Below are 15,948 nucleotides of genomic sequence, written 5' to 3'. Positions count from 1 at the left end.
CAATCCGTTGGGAAAAAAAAAAAAAAAAAAAGTTGGTCCTCGTGTCATCGGGACACAAAAACGGGGTGGAAATGTCTATATTTAGAAAATGACTTCTTCAGTCGGACGTCCAAGTCTCGGGTAAATCTCACCGCAGCTGAGATTCTCTCTGAGAATAAAGCAGCAAGGCCTCGGCAGCATGACTGACAACCACACTGCAACACAGGACAGGACAGGACAGGAAGTCATTGAGCGCCTGGCCTGCTGCGTTCCAGCCAATGACATCATGCAGGTCAAGGACTTACCAAATAAAAGCTGGTGTGCTCATAGTCATGTGGAAAACAAATGGCGAGAGGGACACGGCAGTGATCTGGAAGGACAGGACAGGACAATGAATTTATTTATTTATTTATTTATTTTACTGCTTGCATGTGTTTGAAGAGATAGAAAAAAATAAATAAATAAATCACCTTTGATAAGAAGATCCAAACTCCGAAGTGCTCGATGGAGAAGCCGCTCTGCAGTCTGACGGTCGCCAGCAGCAACATGAAACCGAGCAGCGCGCTGCGACAGGAGAAGTGAGATTTTGCGCACAAATCAATCGCGCTCCCGACCTGCTGGCTGTCGGACCGCTTCCCCCAAAATATAAATGGACTGATCTTAACCAAAACTGCTGCTAAATGTGTCTTTACAAAAGTAAATTGATAAAAAGTGAAATAAGAACAACTAAGCAGTGTTGTTGGGATTACTCCATAAAAGTAATCCGACTACTGATTACTCCATAAAAGTAATCCGACTACTGATGACTCCATAAAAGTAATCCGGATACTGATTACTCCTTTAAAAAGTAATCTAATTACTTCTTCAACTACTTTGTTTCATAAATAATCAATTGCTAATTACTTTAGTTACGAAATAGTAGTTTAAATACAGTAGTGGATTACTTAGTAATGGATTACCTGCCAACGCTGTCATGACAACAGCTTCCAAAATAATGTCGAAAATATTAGTTGGGAGACTTTTTAAAAGAATACTGTCCTAAAGGCCTCCATGCTGCATGCAAGTCCTTCAGCAAAAATATGATTCAGCAAAATGTTTTTAAATTCTCTCGACAACTTCACAGAAATGACAACCATCCATTACAATGTGACACGTGTGTCAGAGTTATTCACCTGGCACAGCAGCCGCTGTGAAAGGTGCGGGATTTGAGGGAGGGAAAGTCCAAAGCGCCGGCGAGGTCACCTGCAAAGTTTGAAAAGTTTCTGTCCGTTAAGTTACTGGCAGCTCAAAGACCCAAGACGGACAGACAAGAAGTGTGCGCACCTGTTGGGTGGGCGGCGACAGCCAGCAGCAGCACGCTGTTGTGAGAAGCACATCAATTCTTAAACACAGTCACTCTAGACTCCCTGTGACTGCACTGTGTTCATTTATTTATGTGCTTGGACCAGGGCTGGGCAAACTTTGGCCATGTTCAGACTGCAAGCCAAAATCCCATTTTTAAATTTTTTTTTGTTTGCTTTGACTTGGAATAACAACAGCAATTGCATTAAAATTCTCATTGCTGGTCAGACACGCTTCACATTTCGCGCCTAACCTGTCGGTTGGATGGAGGTGACTGTGGATCACGGTGCTTCCCACGCACTTGCAGATACGTTTCATGACATCTTACCTCAACAAGTAGTTAATGTACTGCTGGTCCAGGTCGCTGCAAGACAAAACGACAAAGCAACCCGTCGGTGAGGTGAGGTGGCTCTTGAAGTAGCATAGCATCATGGCGGCGTGCATTTTCCCCATTGTCTTACGCGCATGTGCTAACTCACCTCAAGCCACTCGGTTTGTAGTGGGACTTAAATACCCTGTAGACACCTAGAAAACAATGAAGATGATAATAATAATAAAAAAAAAAACCCACACCAAGCACCGCCGAGGTTTACCTAACAAAGTGGCTGGCGAGTGCATTCGAAGGGCGCACCGACGCAGCTGAGATGAACTGCGGCCCACGCGTAACCGCTGACGTTGAACTGCAGAAGAGAGAGCGAAAGGACTGATTCTTCTCGCCGCGCAAACACTTGCTTCGACAAAAGACGGCGTCGCAGGCGGAGCAAACCGTTACCTGGGGATCGGAGAGGGGGAGGTTGACGGCGGAGAGCAGCAGAAGGCATAAGCTGTGGAGTCACACACACACACGCGCCCGGGTTATTTTGCACATGACTCAGACGTTTGACGAACTCCCGACAGCCGGACTTCATCCACTGACCTGATTGAATTCAGCAGTTGCAGCTTCTGCAACAGAGGGAAGACGTTATTAGCGCTTAATAAGCAGTTTGCACCACTGTGACTAAACGTGTAAGAGTAAAGTAATGGGATTACTCTGGCGAAACTTGTAATTCGATCATAATTACTTCGGCAAGCGACGATTGCATTACTTGTCCGAAATATTTTACGTCTGAAATTGAAGAAAAAAACAACGCGGCAAAAGAAAGTAATCGGTAATCAGCAGTTGGATTACTTTTATGGAGCAATCCCAACAACGCCGACGTTGAGAAACTTGTGGGGTTGTGCTCGAGCACGCACCTCACCGTGGAAGGCCTTCAGGACAACGCCGCTCACGACGTGGGAGGAATTCTGCAGGGTGAAGAACAACGGGATGTCCTGGAAAGAAAGTGAAGGCGATGAAATTGAAGGCGGTGGCGTCGTGGCGGTTTTTCTACAGGCGGTGGGAGGACGCACGATGAGAGACAAGGCCCTGGATCCTGCGTATATGTTCCCGACGAACAGGAGGGAGGCCGGCAGCCAGGAGAGCGCGGCTGACCTGTGACACATTTAAAGATGCAAGACAAAAGTTTTTTTGTTTTTGTTTTTGTTTTTTTTTTTAAAATAATATTGTTTTGATTTGTCAATAAAGAGGTTTGGATGGACGTTGATACCTGGAGATGCGACTCATTTCCACCCATCCCAGCTTCCCAAAGAGGACGAGCAGGGCGGCTCCTATCAGGGTTTGCCATCTGCGGAAGAAATATAGTGTTGAAAGTTCTAGGCCATAAACACCAAATAATTCACGTGCATATGTTCTTATGGTTGAAGGTTTTTGAAGACTTGTTGGCAGCGACTCACCCCTGAAATAATGTTGGGTAGGTGAATTTTAACACCGAGAGGACGAACTGAGCAAAGGAGGAAGAAGAAGAAGAAGAAAAAAAAGAAGACATCAAACACCTGGTTAACGTCATTGTCTTATGAAAACAAATCATTGTGTCGATTAAAACATATTTCTTTCAAAAACAACAGTAGGTCCTACCATTTCAATAAGTCAATGATTAAGTGATACCACACCCATAAATGTACCGTTGTATTGATGTAACGGCATCCCTCTCTGCCACCAAAGCGACTTCCCCGCCTCGTTAACCTGGAGTAAAGTTGCTCGCGCAGTTTCCATCAACAGGAAGTCAAACATTTGTCAGCCACAACACCCACCTTGTTGGTGAAATATGTCACGACGAAGACGAAGCTGAAAGCCAGGCCGGTGAAGTATTTCCTCCACTGCATAGTGAGCCGCCGCGGACGAGCATAGTTGCCGACAGTCCGGGGTGTGAACGAGGCTAAACTCTCATTCTTGGGTCGCTTTCAAACTTCGGACATCTCCTGGTCAAATACTCCCCTCGCTGCCCTCAGGCGACACGTCAAGACGTCGTTCAAGGATCGTCTGCCGTGACAGGATCGATCACTAGGCGCCTGTTTAGCGGCCTCGTTTTGTTTGGTTTGTAACCGCTGGGATTCATTTCCCCGTCAGTTGAACATCTTGATTGATTCATTTGTGGTTACAATTTTGAAATGTTTGTTTGTACAGGTTTGAAAAAGTAAAAAAAATAAATAAATAATAAATTCAGCATGAGGTACAATTCAAGCTGGGCATATCTGACAATGCGCTCGACCTCGAAACGCGGGGCGAACGTCAATTTAAACCATTTTTTAAAAATTATTAAATACTGAATTGAATCAAAGAAAAATGAAGTAATGAAACTGGACAAAAAAAACAAAACTGTTTTGTTTCATCATTCCGTTATTATGTGTTGCCGTGCGCCGAATTCAAGATCCCGCCCAGATATGACGTCTCGTCGGCCCGTGGTGTTCGGAAACCTGGTCAGAGTGACACCTCCCTTTCTCAATATGTACAATGATCGTTTGTGTGCAAGCTCAGTCACGTGGGTTTTTTAAGCAAGTTTCCGTGTTTACCGCAGAGAGTCGCCGAGCGGAGCCGAGCGCGTCTCGACCGTCGCTGCCGCCGCTGCCGCTGCTTGGGACTCCTGGCGACTATGATGCACCGTCGCCATGGCTTTCTTACAAGCACAAGAACGGACGAAAGAGAGGTCAGTGTGTTTCGCTTCGCTAGCCGCAGGACTGACATTGCTGCTCGGGCGCTATTTAATATATGGAGAGTGGCGAAGAAGGAAGGAAAAAAAAAAACAACACACACACACACACACACACACGACCTCTCGTGCTAATGACAATGTCAGCTGTGCGACGCACTTTTTGTCTCCTGACCGTGGCTGCATTCTGCTTCACGACATTCCCTCGTACTCCTCACACATTCAGACGCTTTATTCGCCCTCCTTTGCCTCTTTAAACGGCTTGTTTTTAAGGGCATCGAGATGCTGAGTCTTAGCCGAAATGCATGACGGACCGTGAAGTCATTAAATACTTTGTTGGGAGGAAGAGAGGGAGGAAAGGGGGGAGAAGAAGAAAGACGGTCCTATTGATTTTTATTCATGGCTCACATTAACCGCAAGGCATCGGCCGAGAGCGCTTTCGAATGTAAAGTGAGACGTCAAAGTCTGCAGAACGCTTGGCTAATCTTCGCTGAGCAGCTGCGTGTGGGCAAGGCGAGGAAACTTCCGAGCAATTGAGATTTGTACAGCAATTAGTTGGCGTGGCGTACTCGCATTAAGAAAAAAAAAAAAAGAAAAAAAAGAGAGGAAAAACTAGTTGGCGGATGGAAGGGGAATAAAAAAAAAATTGCTTTGGTTTATGGGGATTTATGGAGCGATAAACCGCCCGCGGTCAGGTCACACTCTTTTTTTTTTTTAGTGTGTCAATGTGTCAGGCATGCTTTTATTTTAGGAACGTTTGCGCCTCTCCGTTAAAGGAAGTGAGTATGAGTCACCCTTTAAGACCACAGGAAGAAGTGAAGTGCACTCTACGTGTGACTTCAAGTAATATGTGTCATATCTCTCTCTCTCTCTCCCCCCCCCCCCCCCTCAATCTCACAATGACCTGCTAGTAGACAGTGAACAGAAAATAAAATAAAAATCGTTACAATCTTCATAAGCATCATTAGCATCGATTTCTAAATAGAAGCAGAGATCTATCTATCTATCTATCTATCTATCTATCTATTATAGTTTTGTTTTTGTTTTGTTTTTCCAGATTCTCCCTCCTGTTGCTGGACTTGGAGGAATATTATTTTGAGCAGCACACAGCACACCACGTGGTTCGCACCTCGGACGGCGCGAGAGGGAGGTAAATACGTCGTCTATCTCCTCATTTTCGTGTCAGATACTGCTTTTTTTCCCGACATCTCAGCATTATTGTGGGGGGTTTTTTTTTCGTTTTTTTTTTTTACACTGCGTCATCGCGATGGTTCCCAGAGCCGCAAGCGTGTAAAAACACCAAAACGGCGGTGAGACGTTCGAGGCGCAGTGCGACTGAACACTCAACTCAAACTACAGAACCTTGAGCAAACGGACAAAATACGAGATTATTTATAAATTGAGAATAGCGTTGTCAAAATCGACGATCGAATATCGATTTTTTTTTTCGATACTGAAAAGTGAAAACGATACGATGCGATACGTATATATACGCTCCCTCCGCTACAGGAGTGTAGGCAGATCGCGTCGCGAAGGGACTTCAGCGTGACCCTCTCCCCTCCCCCCCTTACTTTTCCAAATATCGTATCGAAGTCTGAAATCCAGTATCGTGATAACACTAGTTGAGAATATTGTCTCCTTTGGCAAACATTACCTTCCTCGACGTTTTCTGCGATTGTAACGATAGCGAATAGCCTGCAAATGAAACGCAGTCTATCATATTTTGCCCTCGTCGTGCCGCCGTTTTTCCAAAGGCGGCGGGCGGCGCCGAAAAGCTACAAACTCGCTGTTTTCCCTTCCAGGAAGGTCAGAGGCTCGCTCAAGATCTGCTCCAGATCTGTCATATTCGACCCGGATGATCTCACAGAGCCCATTTTAAAGGTGCGCTTGCATCACATGTGTGTGTGTGTATGTAACGTATCACTGTGCACATTTAAACAAAGTTTGAATATTTAAATGAAATGAAAGATTTCTTTTAGTTTTTGGATCACAAACCGCTTTTGCTGCCGTTCCCCGCAGATCCCCCTCCGAGACTGTAAGAAGATCGAGTTTGTGGAAAATGAGACCAACCCCTTCAACGAGTGAGTGATCTGTCAGGTCGTCGCCAGTGTTTGCACGCTCCCCTCACACACTACTATTTATTCAGTCTGTCAAACTGGTTGGTTGACATCGGAGGAGGGCAGTCATCTTCACCTCAGTGAGGGTGTGATTTGGGCTGTGCGCATTTTTTTTTTTTTATTGCAAATCGTGCTTTTTTTGCGAATGACTGAAGTTGTGTTCAATATTTTTTGTGTTGCGTTCAGGCCTCGACCGTCTGCCGTCTCCATTTCCTCTGTCCAGGTTTGTCGTCAAAGTGTCCTAATTTTTGTTCAACTGTTTTGCAAATGTAATTTGTGCCCGATTCATTTTTTTTTTTTCCCCGTCGTCGTTTTCGACGTTATTATTTTTTTGGGGTGTTTTGTTACGTTTCACAACACCGTTAGCAGAGCGACGCATTCATTTTTTTAAAAAAAATCTTCTGTCGTATTCAGGTGATTTACATCAAAGAAAGCAACGTCATAGCGCCGTACAGGAACGAGAGGGTGAGTGTTGCGCGCGATTGCATGGCGGAACTGTAGCGCAGAAACCCAAAATGAACTCGACGTCCACCTCATCCTTTGAACAGGGGACGAAGAAAATAACCTTTCAGCTGGAAGTGTGGAGCAAAACCGAAGATGTCGTTCAAACGCTACTTCAGGTACGCACGTTTTTTTTGAAGAGGAGGAGCGACAAGGGAGGGGTTTTAACCGCTTGCATGCGGTTTTTGTTTTTAATTTTTTTGGCTCTGCTGTCCTGTTTAGCTCCACAGAGCGTCCTGCCTGGAGAAGCTGGGAGATCAGGCCGCAATGGTGAGTCAGCACCACAATTACTCGCGTCGCAAATGTCTGTCCTAGAAGATGAGGGAGTCTGGGGTGATTCCTGTCAGCGAGTAATCTGTTACCAAGTAATCCACTCCTGGAATTAAACGGCGTTTTGAGTCACGGACGAATGCAACGGGGTCACTGTGGCAAAACTGGTAATTGTATCATAATTACTTCATCGAGCCAAACATTCGTTCGTGTGAAGAGGACAGAGACAATACTTGGAGTTGCAAAATTTGCGCTTTAATAAAGTTCATTCCAAAGCACTGAGAAACGGTTACTTTATCTTTTTGGAACTAAAGTAATTAGTGATTGATTATTTATGAAACAAAGTAGTTGAAGAAGTAATTAGATTACTTTTTTTAAGGAGTAATCAGTGGTCGGATTACTTTTACAGAGTAATCTCGACAACACTGCTCGCTGAATCTTGACTTAAATAATCCTGGATATTAAACCCAGCGAGTGTCATGCAGGCTTGACTTTTTTTATTTTTTTTTTGTGCATTTCCAGGTCGCAGCTAATTTGCAGTCCCGGTTGGCGAGGTCGTGTTTCGACAAAAACTGGTACGTCGGACGCGACAATTAGAAGCGAACGTCGTGAGTTTGTCACGTCGTGCGCGATTTTTTTTGACGAGACCTCGTCGCGATTGTGAAGCTTTCAGAGCGTCGCGGAGAAGCCCCACATGGAGTGCGCGGCAGAGATGGTGCTGCCCCTGGTGTCCAACCCGGGCCACGTCTGCATCACCGATCAGAGCCTCTACTTCCAGCCCCTCAATGGATATCCAGTAAGCTGAGGTTCTCGAACCCCTTTTGGCGGGGAAACGCGTCCTGGCGAGCTAACTTAGCATTTTCTCTCGTCTTGTCGCCATTTCAGCAGCAGGTCATTCAAATGCGGCTCCACAGCGTCAGGAGAATCTACAAAAGGCGGCACGGGCTCCGCCCGCTGGTGAGCACGGCCAGTTTGGCACATGTGTGAATGATTATTTCCTCCGCCACCACCTATATGTATTCAAGCCGCGTGTACTTGTGCCCATTTCGCCACCAGGGTCTCGAGGTTTTCTGCACCGAGAACGATTTCTGCTCCGACATCTACCTGAAGTTTTACAACACGGCCGACAGAGATGAAGTTTACTACTACATCGCCACTTTTCTGGGTAAAACTCCTATAAGTCACATTGATTTTCACCCTCAAACTCTTTCAAGAAAGGGGTCCGTTTTAGGTATTTGAAATGTGGTTGGATGAGAAACTCGTCATTTCAATTGAAATCCAAAATTCGGGGTTTCCAGAAAACTCTCCAAACTTAAATGTGCCAATCTTCGCCAGTGAATTGCCTGACACGTGCAGACATTCTGAGACCAATCTGACCAGCACAGGCAATTAACAGGTGGACGTCTGGACTGCCAATCTCTAGAAATGCCCAATATTACTCTCTTGATGTTTGAGTGAGGTACCAGTGTGGGATGATACATTGCAAAGTCTTGATTTCCAAACCTCTTTTTAGCGTGTAGCTAACACGGAACGAGCACCAGAGGCAAAGCACGGACTTTTCTCACGAAAAGTGAAGTTTGCATAGCGCTGGGCCTTTCACACAAGGTTTTCAAAAGCTTGTTTTAATCTAATCGGGGTGGAATCCTGGGGGTTCTCATCTGAAGCGCTAGCGTCAACACACTCGTCCGTTCGCCTAACCCGGCCTCCTGTCCCTCCAGAGAATCACATGACGGAGCACACGGCCGAGAGCTACATGCTGCAGTGGCAGCGCGGCCTCCTCAGCAACTACCAGTACCTCCTCCACCTCAACAACCTGGCCGACCGCAGCTGCAACGACCTCTCGCAGTACCCCGTCTTCCCCTGGGTCCTCCACGACTACAGCAGCGCGCAGCTGGGTGAGTCCACGCAGCTTCCTGCGATCGAGAGACGAGAGCCTTTTCCCGAAAAACTTTTTTTATCAGTGAACGGAAACCGACTGTTTCTTTCAGATCTGACAAACGCTGACACGTTCAGAGATCTGAGCAAACCGGTGGGAGCGCTCAACAAGGAGCGTCTGGAGCGACTGCTGGTGAGAACTGATCCATTCGCCGTCTGACGGAGAATGTGAGCACTTCAGAGACCTTTTTCTTTCTTTTTTTTCTCTCCCCGTTTACAGGTCCGGTACCGAGCGATGCCCGACCCGCCCTTCATGTACGGCAGCCACTACTCGTCTCCGGGCTACGTTCTGTTTTACCTGGTCAGAGTCGGTACGTGGGCACTGGAACCGCGTAACTTGAGAGAGCAGGAAACTGCCCGGTCCACCATGCTGTTCAAACATCTGCTGCCTGCCGTCGATGCATCTTAAATTAAAAAATATGAAAATTTGAAAGAGCAAATAAATTTAGAAACTAGGGGCTGTCAGTCGATTAAAATTCTTAATCGCGATTAATCGCATAGCGTCCTGATTTAACTCACGATTAATCGCAAATTTGAGTTACTTCAACAGCCCTGATATTTCTCTTTCTGTCCTTCACTGTTGCCCCCTGCAGCTCCAGAACACATGCTGTGTCTCCAGAACGGCCGCTACGATCACGCGGACCGCATGTTCAACAGGTCCGTCAAAGGCTCGTAGCTCGTCGCGTTTTCTGCGTCGCGCAATTGTCAAGTCTCCCCGAGGTCCCTGACACTCGTTTTGTCCATTTCCAACAGCATAAGTGAAACGTGGAAGAACTGCTTGGAGGGAGCGACCGACTTTAAAGAGGTAGAAAGTTTAAAGAATTGAAATCTTCTTTGAGTCTTTTTTTCTGCGTTAGTGCCGTCAGACACTGAAGGCAGCGTTGGCAGGGCTGCCACAGTCGGCGTGCGAAGTGTGCAGTTGATTTGACGGCTCTGGTTGAACACATATTGGTCGGCTCGGCAAAGTAACAAGCGGCAAATCCGCTCCGTTCTGGATAAAAGCCACATGCGTGCGCCACTTCCTTCCGGCTAAAGAGATTTTCAAGCAGTTGTGAGAGGAGCCTCTGTTCCCCCCCCCCCCCCCCCCTCCCCTTCTGTTAACGATGCGTCGCCCGGCGCGCGTGCCCTTCTCTCCACGCCGCAGCTGATCCCAGAGTTCTACGGGAGCGACGGCGACTTTCTGCAAAACAAGCTGAGTCTCGATTTGGGCCGAAAGCAGAACGGAAGCTTGGTCGGCGACGTGGTCCTGCCGCCATGGGCCTCAGGTCAGCGTCCCATCGGGCTGCACTCATGGCCGCGACGTTGGCGTAAAGCCTTTCGCGAATTCAACTCCCGATTCCGTTGAAACAGATTCCAAGGATTTCCTCCAGAAGCACCGGATGGCGCTGGAGAGCCAGTACGTGTCGGAGCACCTTCACGAGTGGATCGACCTGGTGTTCGGCTACAAGCAGAGAGGCAGCGAAGCCGTCGCCGCCCACAATGGTAAAAAAAAAAAAAAAACACAAAACGAAGATCGGCTGTTGTAAACTTGTACAGAGTCGCGTTCACACTGCCAGCCAAAATCCGATTTTTAGCCAATCCAGATTGAAACCGGATGGCTCTTTTGTAGTCTGAACAGTCACAAATCACATGAAATCCGATTTTTGCAAAAACGGATTGAAACCACTTTCGGGAGGTAGCTTCAAATCGCATTTGGACAGATGCGCACACACCCATTGGTTTTGCCTGTCCATTGACAGCCAGCCCGAAAAATCTCATTTGAGAAGGAATACGATTTGAATCCGATTCGCCCGCAGTCTGAACGCGGCCAAGGAAATGGAAAAGAAATGATAAATGAATTGTTGCTTTTCTATTTTCTCACAGTCTTTCACCCTCTGACGTACGAAGGCAACATGGACTACGACGGGTAAACGCGGCAAGGCAGTGACTGCACTGGCAATCGTACAGCATTTAAGGCTGCATGGCCTAACTGGCCTGCGGTTTCTCTGTCTGTGCAGCATCGAGGACCCGGACCAGCGGATCGCCATGCTGACGCAGATCCTGGAGTTCGGACAGACGCCCACGCAGCTGTTCAACAGCCCCCACCCGCAGAGGATCACACCGCGATTCCACAGCATGACCAGAAGCCCCAGCTCGCCACCCGGCCAGCTGTCTCCAGGTAGGAACTTCTTCATTTTAAGTTGTTAAATCTAGGTTAGGAATATCTTTTATTTTCCGGCAACGCTTAAAAGTGTATTTTTTTAATTTTTTTTTGCCATATTCCACAGCCTCTCCAAGTGAGGATTCGTCCTTCGAGGACCTGACGGAGGAGAGCAGGAAGTTGGCCTGGGCCAACATGGCGAGCCTGAAGCTCGTCTCCAGCCACAAGATCCACAAGGAGTAAGTTCAGGAGGCTTCCATGCATGCAAGTGGAGCGCATTTTGAGACAGTATCGCCTGTCACATAGAACCTGCGAGGCATTAGTCGAACCGGTCGTTTTTCTTTTTTCCCCCTTCCCTCTGTCAATTTCCTAGAGCTGTGACGGGCATCGCCGTGGCTCGAGACGGAGCAGCTGTTTTCTCCACGTCGCAAGGTTCGTAAAAAAAACACAGACGGATCACAATGCGTAACTTCATGCGATGTTTTCTGCATGCGTCACGTGAGATTTGGGAGAGGCACCGACAGTTTCTCCCCTCGAGGGGCCACGGAATCACGGAAGTGAGGCACAGAGCAAACAGACGAGTTAGTGATCGAGTGACGTGATGTTCCACAGCGGTGGAAAGAAGTTTCTGGACGCTTCAGACATTTGCGATGCTCTGTGTTGCGCGAAAGAATCCGTCGTGAGTCTCCAAGTACGGTCATCAGCATTTACCCACATGCTGCATGCGCACTGTTCTGTTCAACTCAGAGCTGGATGTTTCAACAAGATGACATCCAGAGTGCAAAAAAAGACTTTAGTTTTCTTATTTTGTCTTATCAACTACAAAATAATTTCAATCTTTTTGTGTTTCTCTGATGCCGGCAAATCTTTTGAAACACCCCCCCAAAAAAAATTGTCTTTATGCACAATTTGAATTGCGTAAAAAAAAAAAAAAAAAAAAAAATCAATTTAAAAACGTGAATTTCAAAAACATTTTTTAAAAAGGGGTGTCCGAAAACTTTCTTCCACTATCGTACGGCAGACGCTGGTATTCCAAGGTTTCTGTCCCTGTCAGAGACGGCAGCGATCGCGGCGGCAAAGTGGATAAATTTTAATTTCAGAATGAGTCAATAAGTGACACAATAAGCGTCTCTCTCTCTCTCTCTCTCTCTCTCTCTCTCTCCTCTAGACTCGACGCTGAAAATGTTTTCCAAAGAGCTGAAGGAGTTCCAGAGGAGCATGTCCTTCTCCAACATGGTACGCCCAAGTTTGCGTTTTTTCCGTTTTCTTGTTGTTGTTTTTTTTTTTTTTTTTTTCAATTTTCCCTGCACCCTCTCTCTCTCTCTGCCTTCGGCCCTCACGTGTCACTTTCGGGACGGTTCCCTCCTCAGGCTCTCTCATCCTGTCTGATGCTGGCAGACGGCAAGACGGTCGTTTGCTCGTCGTGGGACAACAACGTGTACGTGGAGAAAGCCGGGAACAGACGTCGATTTGTGGTCCTCAAAACAGCGGTCTCGCGTTTTCACACTCGCCCCCACGTTCTCCTGTCCCCTCCACAGTTATTTCTACTCTGTCCCGTTCGGCCGGCGGCAGGACACTCTGATGGGTCACGACGACGCCGTCAGTCAGATGTGCTGGTTTGAGAATCGGCTCTACACGGCATCCTGGGACTCCACCGTCAAGGTGACGATGAGTATTTCTTCATATTTTGCCGAACGTTCGCGTAGGTGTCCATGTATGTATATGTACAAGTGTTTGTGTCCATATGCTCGTGTGTGTATATAACTATCGTCGGGATGGTAACAATGAATCGACGATCGATTAATTGTCGATTAAGAATTGAATCGATTAAATTAAATTACTCACAATTAATTGAACATTTTTTTTACACTGGTAGTTAATATCATTATAACAGTGTGTAGGGGCAGGGAAGAGCAATTCACCCGTAGATACTGTGATGGTCAGAATATACCCAGAGCAAGTTACTTTTAAACAACCTTTTTTTTTTTTTTTTTTTTTTAATAAAGTTGAAATGTGACCTAACTTAAAGTCAAAGGATGCATGTTTAGGGTGTTTTTATTGTTCTCTAATGTAAAAATGGGTCACACTGGACCCTCAACATTACTGAAGGGTATAATAGTGTGTATAATGTGTAGGTATTTCAATTTTTATTAATTAATTAATTTCTAATTTGGCAGGTGTGGCAGTGCCCCGCTGCCAGTGCCTCCACTCACAAGAGAAGCCAGTTCGAACTGCTGGCAGAGCTGGAACACGATTCCGGGGTGAGCGGGGGGTCGGGGGGGCAATTGAACCCACTGGGCAAAATGCAAACTTTTTTCCGTTAAAAAAAAAAAATAATTCTCCTTCCTTTGCGTCGCCAACGCCACAGGTGAACACCATCGCTCTGAATCCCGCCGGGACTCTGCTGGTGTCCGGCTGCAAAGACGGCACCGCCACCATCTGGGACACCAGCGGCTACGCAACGCTGCAGCAAGTCCAGTGTCACAGCGGGACCGTTCACCACATGGCCTTCAGCCCCGGTCCGTCTCTTACGCTTAAGCTTTTATTCCAAGAAGTGGATTTTTTAAATTTTTTTAAATTTTGTTTTAATTTTTTAATTTTTAATTTTTTTTTAAATTTTTGCCTTTTGGTTAGTGTAATCGTAATTTTAGATCAGATCAGAATGAGTGCATGTGAGTCATTGACTGGCATCTCTGCTCTCAAGCTTCTCAAAATACCTCTAAAACTCTGTACGCCGGCTTGATTTCAGGTCTTAGCCTTTAAAAATATTTGAACATGAGGTAGGTGTTCCAGATATGAGTGCTAAAAAAAAAAAAAAAAAAGCCCCCAACTATGACCTTTGCAGACAGCCGGCACGTTCTCAGCGTGGGCGCCGACCTCTGCATGAAGGTCATCGACGTCCAGACAGGAATGGTGATGTCGTCGGTGAAAGCAGAAGAGGAGCAGAGGTAAAATGCATTCGAGCGAGACATTTCATGAATACTTACAGCTGCCCAGAATGGTGTAATAATGCCGATAGGATGGAGGAGCCTCTTAGTGAGCAATAAAGAACCGGCTGCTGACAGCTTGTTTAAAAGCCCGGCGCTCCGTTCGTTCGTAGGTGCTTCTTCTGGGACGGGAGCTTGGCGCTGTGCGGGGGCCAGTCGGGCGACCTCCTGCTGTGGGACCTGCTCAGCAACACTGTCATCAAGAGGATCCCCGGTCACTCAGGTACCAGCCAATCTGCCCGAATCGAGCGCCAACCCTCAGTCACTGCAAGCTTTAAAGGCCCAGTGTGTAAAAGTTGGGCTGATTTATGATTTTTCTATTGGTAAATTGGCTTGATGTACTGGATGTAAATACATGAATAAAAGTGTCCACTCTCAGTACAATAGAAGCCCGGTTCTCATTTTTATATAAGAGCACACATAGACATTGGTCTTGCTCCCAGTTAGCTGCCATCTTGCGCTGCCATATTTCTAAGGAAGCCTGGTGTGGACAACCCGGGCTGCCTGACGCTCGCATTCTTAAGTAAACCAATGAAGAAGAATGTGGACAAGGCGTCCAGGTTTTTGTGGGCAGGCCACCGTAGCTCACTGGCACGCTCGGGAGAGGGAGGGACGGAGAGCGAAAGAGTGCTGCAATCTAAAATGTAACCACTTGATGTCGCTGTTTGTCCCTAAAAAAAAAAATAAAAAAAAATCTCCAAATATTACACACTGGACCTTTTAAACTTCTTACCAGAATCCTACCTGATTCCAGAAGTTCTCACTGTCTGTTTTGAAAGACTGCCTCCCTTTTTTGTGTTTTTTTTTCCTTTTTCTCCTGTTAAAAAAAAAAAAAGAAGCAAAGACTGCCCCTTTAGTTAAGCATTCAACTATTTTTACGTCCGGCAGGTGCCGTCACAGCCATGTGGATGAACGAGCCGTGCACCTCGGTGATCACGGGCGGAGAAGACAGGCAGACCATCTTCTGGCAGATCCAGACTGCATGACCCCGCCGTCCTCTGAAAAAGGACTGCGCGCGCATGGTATCACACCGCAGGAGGCCGGGGCGAGAGGTGAAATCTCTCAGGACAAAAGGTCACCGTACACTCATACTGGGAGGAAAAAAAAAATGTTCTGCTGAGGTTTTATTCTTAAAAGCAGGAAGTATTTTACGCCTTGATTTCACTTCTCTTTTTTTGCTTTTTGAGTGTTTTGTTTTCTTGGCTCGCTGCTTCTTTTTTTTTTTTTTTTTTTAAAGTGTCGCTACGGTAGTTTTACGTGTATTTTATTCCGTGACGTATAAAAAGTCAATCTTCAGGCTGCTCAGGTGTTACAACTCCGACCTCTAAACAAGTCGCATCCCCTTCCCCGTCTTGTATTTTCTTCTTTTGCCCCGATGCGTCGTGGATGAAGCTCAACGGAAGAAAAATCAACGGCCCGTTTGTAGACGTATGTATTTTCACCGTCTGAAATATTTAAGCCAATTTAAGCCGAGTTACCGCACGATCAACAAGTAAAATTTAGAAACCCAGTGCTTATGAATAGCTTGCGGGCAGGTTCGTGGATTAATACAGGATTGTATAGTCAATTGACTGTGATGTTGTTGCCGTTTACAGTTTGGTCGTCACAGCGACAGCTCACATTTCAGAAAGGACACAAACCCCAATAGAGTT

General features: G+C 46.4%; 2 protein-coding genes across 4 annotated transcripts; one reads left to right on the top strand and one right to left on the bottom strand.

Moving 5' to 3' along the window:
• Nucleotides 1–9: 9 nt before the first annotated feature.
• slc35d4 (solute carrier family 35 member D4) lies at nucleotides 10–3,707 on the bottom strand. Its single transcript, XM_076014857.1, has 15 exons — nucleotides 3,451–3,707; nucleotides 3,094–3,140; nucleotides 2,907–2,984; nucleotides 2,710–2,791; nucleotides 2,554–2,631; nucleotides 2,237–2,262; nucleotides 2,093–2,144; nucleotides 1,952–2,000; nucleotides 1,800–1,845; nucleotides 1,649–1,684; nucleotides 1,303–1,337; nucleotides 1,152–1,221; nucleotides 450–543; nucleotides 285–349; nucleotides 10–194 (listed from the first exon to the last, which is right to left on the bottom strand). Exons 1-15 carry the CDS (start codon nucleotides 3,520–3,522, stop codon nucleotides 128–130), a joined length of 897 nt encoding a protein of 298 aa, XP_075870972.1. The 5' UTR covers nucleotides 3,523–3,707; the 3' UTR covers nucleotides 10–127.
• Nucleotides 3,708–4,199: 492 nt separating this feature from the next.
• On the top strand, nucleotides 4,200–15,693 carry nsmaf (neutral sphingomyelinase (N-SMase) activation associated factor). 3 transcript variants are annotated; one of them, XM_076014851.1, is made up of 31 exons: nucleotides 4,200–4,343; nucleotides 5,404–5,496; nucleotides 6,149–6,227; nucleotides 6,366–6,427; nucleotides 6,650–6,686; nucleotides 6,878–6,928; nucleotides 7,012–7,083; nucleotides 7,187–7,234; nucleotides 7,757–7,809; nucleotides 7,901–8,030; nucleotides 8,120–8,191; nucleotides 8,291–8,399; nucleotides 8,953–9,129; nucleotides 9,223–9,302; nucleotides 9,390–9,480; nucleotides 9,763–9,826; nucleotides 9,923–9,974; nucleotides 10,314–10,434; nucleotides 10,520–10,651; nucleotides 11,033–11,075; nucleotides 11,167–11,327; nucleotides 11,437–11,548; nucleotides 11,683–11,741; nucleotides 12,478–12,545; nucleotides 12,680–12,747; nucleotides 12,848–12,971; nucleotides 13,487–13,570; nucleotides 13,678–13,828; nucleotides 14,155–14,257; nucleotides 14,410–14,519; nucleotides 15,185–15,418. In XM_076014851.1, the coding sequence occupies exons 1-31, from the start codon at nucleotides 4,306–4,308 to the stop codon at nucleotides 15,280–15,282; spliced, it is 2,742 nt and encodes a 913-aa protein (XP_075870966.1). In that variant the 5' UTR covers nucleotides 4,200–4,305; the 3' UTR covers nucleotides 15,283–15,418. The 3 variants fall into 3 exon arrangements, with proteins under 3 accessions (XP_075870966.1, XP_075870965.1, XP_075870964.1); XM_076014850.1 differs by lacking the exon at nucleotides 14,410–14,519 and having other exon boundaries at nucleotides 8,123–8,191; nucleotides 15,185–15,693; XM_076014849.1 differs by lacking the exon at nucleotides 14,410–14,519 and having other exon boundaries at nucleotides 15,185–15,693.
• The last annotated feature ends 255 nt before the right edge of the window (nucleotides 15,694–15,948 follow it).

Source organism: Nelusetta ayraudi, unplaced genomic scaffold, assembly GCF_046127955.1.
Source record: "Nelusetta ayraudi isolate G7.1 ecotype Tasmania unplaced genomic scaffold, CSIRO-AGI_Nayr_v1 ptg000174l, whole genome shotgun sequence".
NCBI classification, from domain to species: Eukaryota; Metazoa; Chordata; class Actinopteri; order Tetraodontiformes; family Monacanthidae; genus Nelusetta; species Nelusetta ayraudi.
This window is presented reverse-complemented; position numbering and strand designations above follow the sequence as displayed.

Bases quoted from the DNA above. Each gene is read 5' to 3' on its own strand.
- slc35d4 (XM_076014857.1), bottom strand. From the start codon at position 3,522: ATGCAGTGGAGGAAATACTTCACCGGCCTGGCTTTCAGCTTCGTCTTC. The intron at 2,985-3,093 runs GTGAGTCGCTGC...TTTCTTCCGCAG, and splicing joins TACCCAACATTATTTCAGGG to ATGGCAAACCCTGATAGGAG. The intron at 544-1,151 runs GTGAATAACTCT...CTCCTGTCGCAG, and splicing joins CACAGCGGCTGCTGTGCCAG to CGCGCTGCTCGGTTTCATGT.
- nsmaf (XM_076014849.1), top strand. From the start codon at position 4,306: ATGGCTTTCTTACAAGCACAAGAACGGACGAAAGAGAG. The intron at 6,929-7,011 runs GTGAGTGTTGCG...TCCTTTGAACAG, and splicing joins CGCCGTACAGGAACGAGAGG to GGGACGAAGAAAATAACCTT. The intron at 13,829-14,154 runs GTCCGTCTCTTA...TGACCTTTGCAG, and splicing joins CCACATGGCCTTCAGCCCCG to ACAGCCGGCACGTTCTCAGC.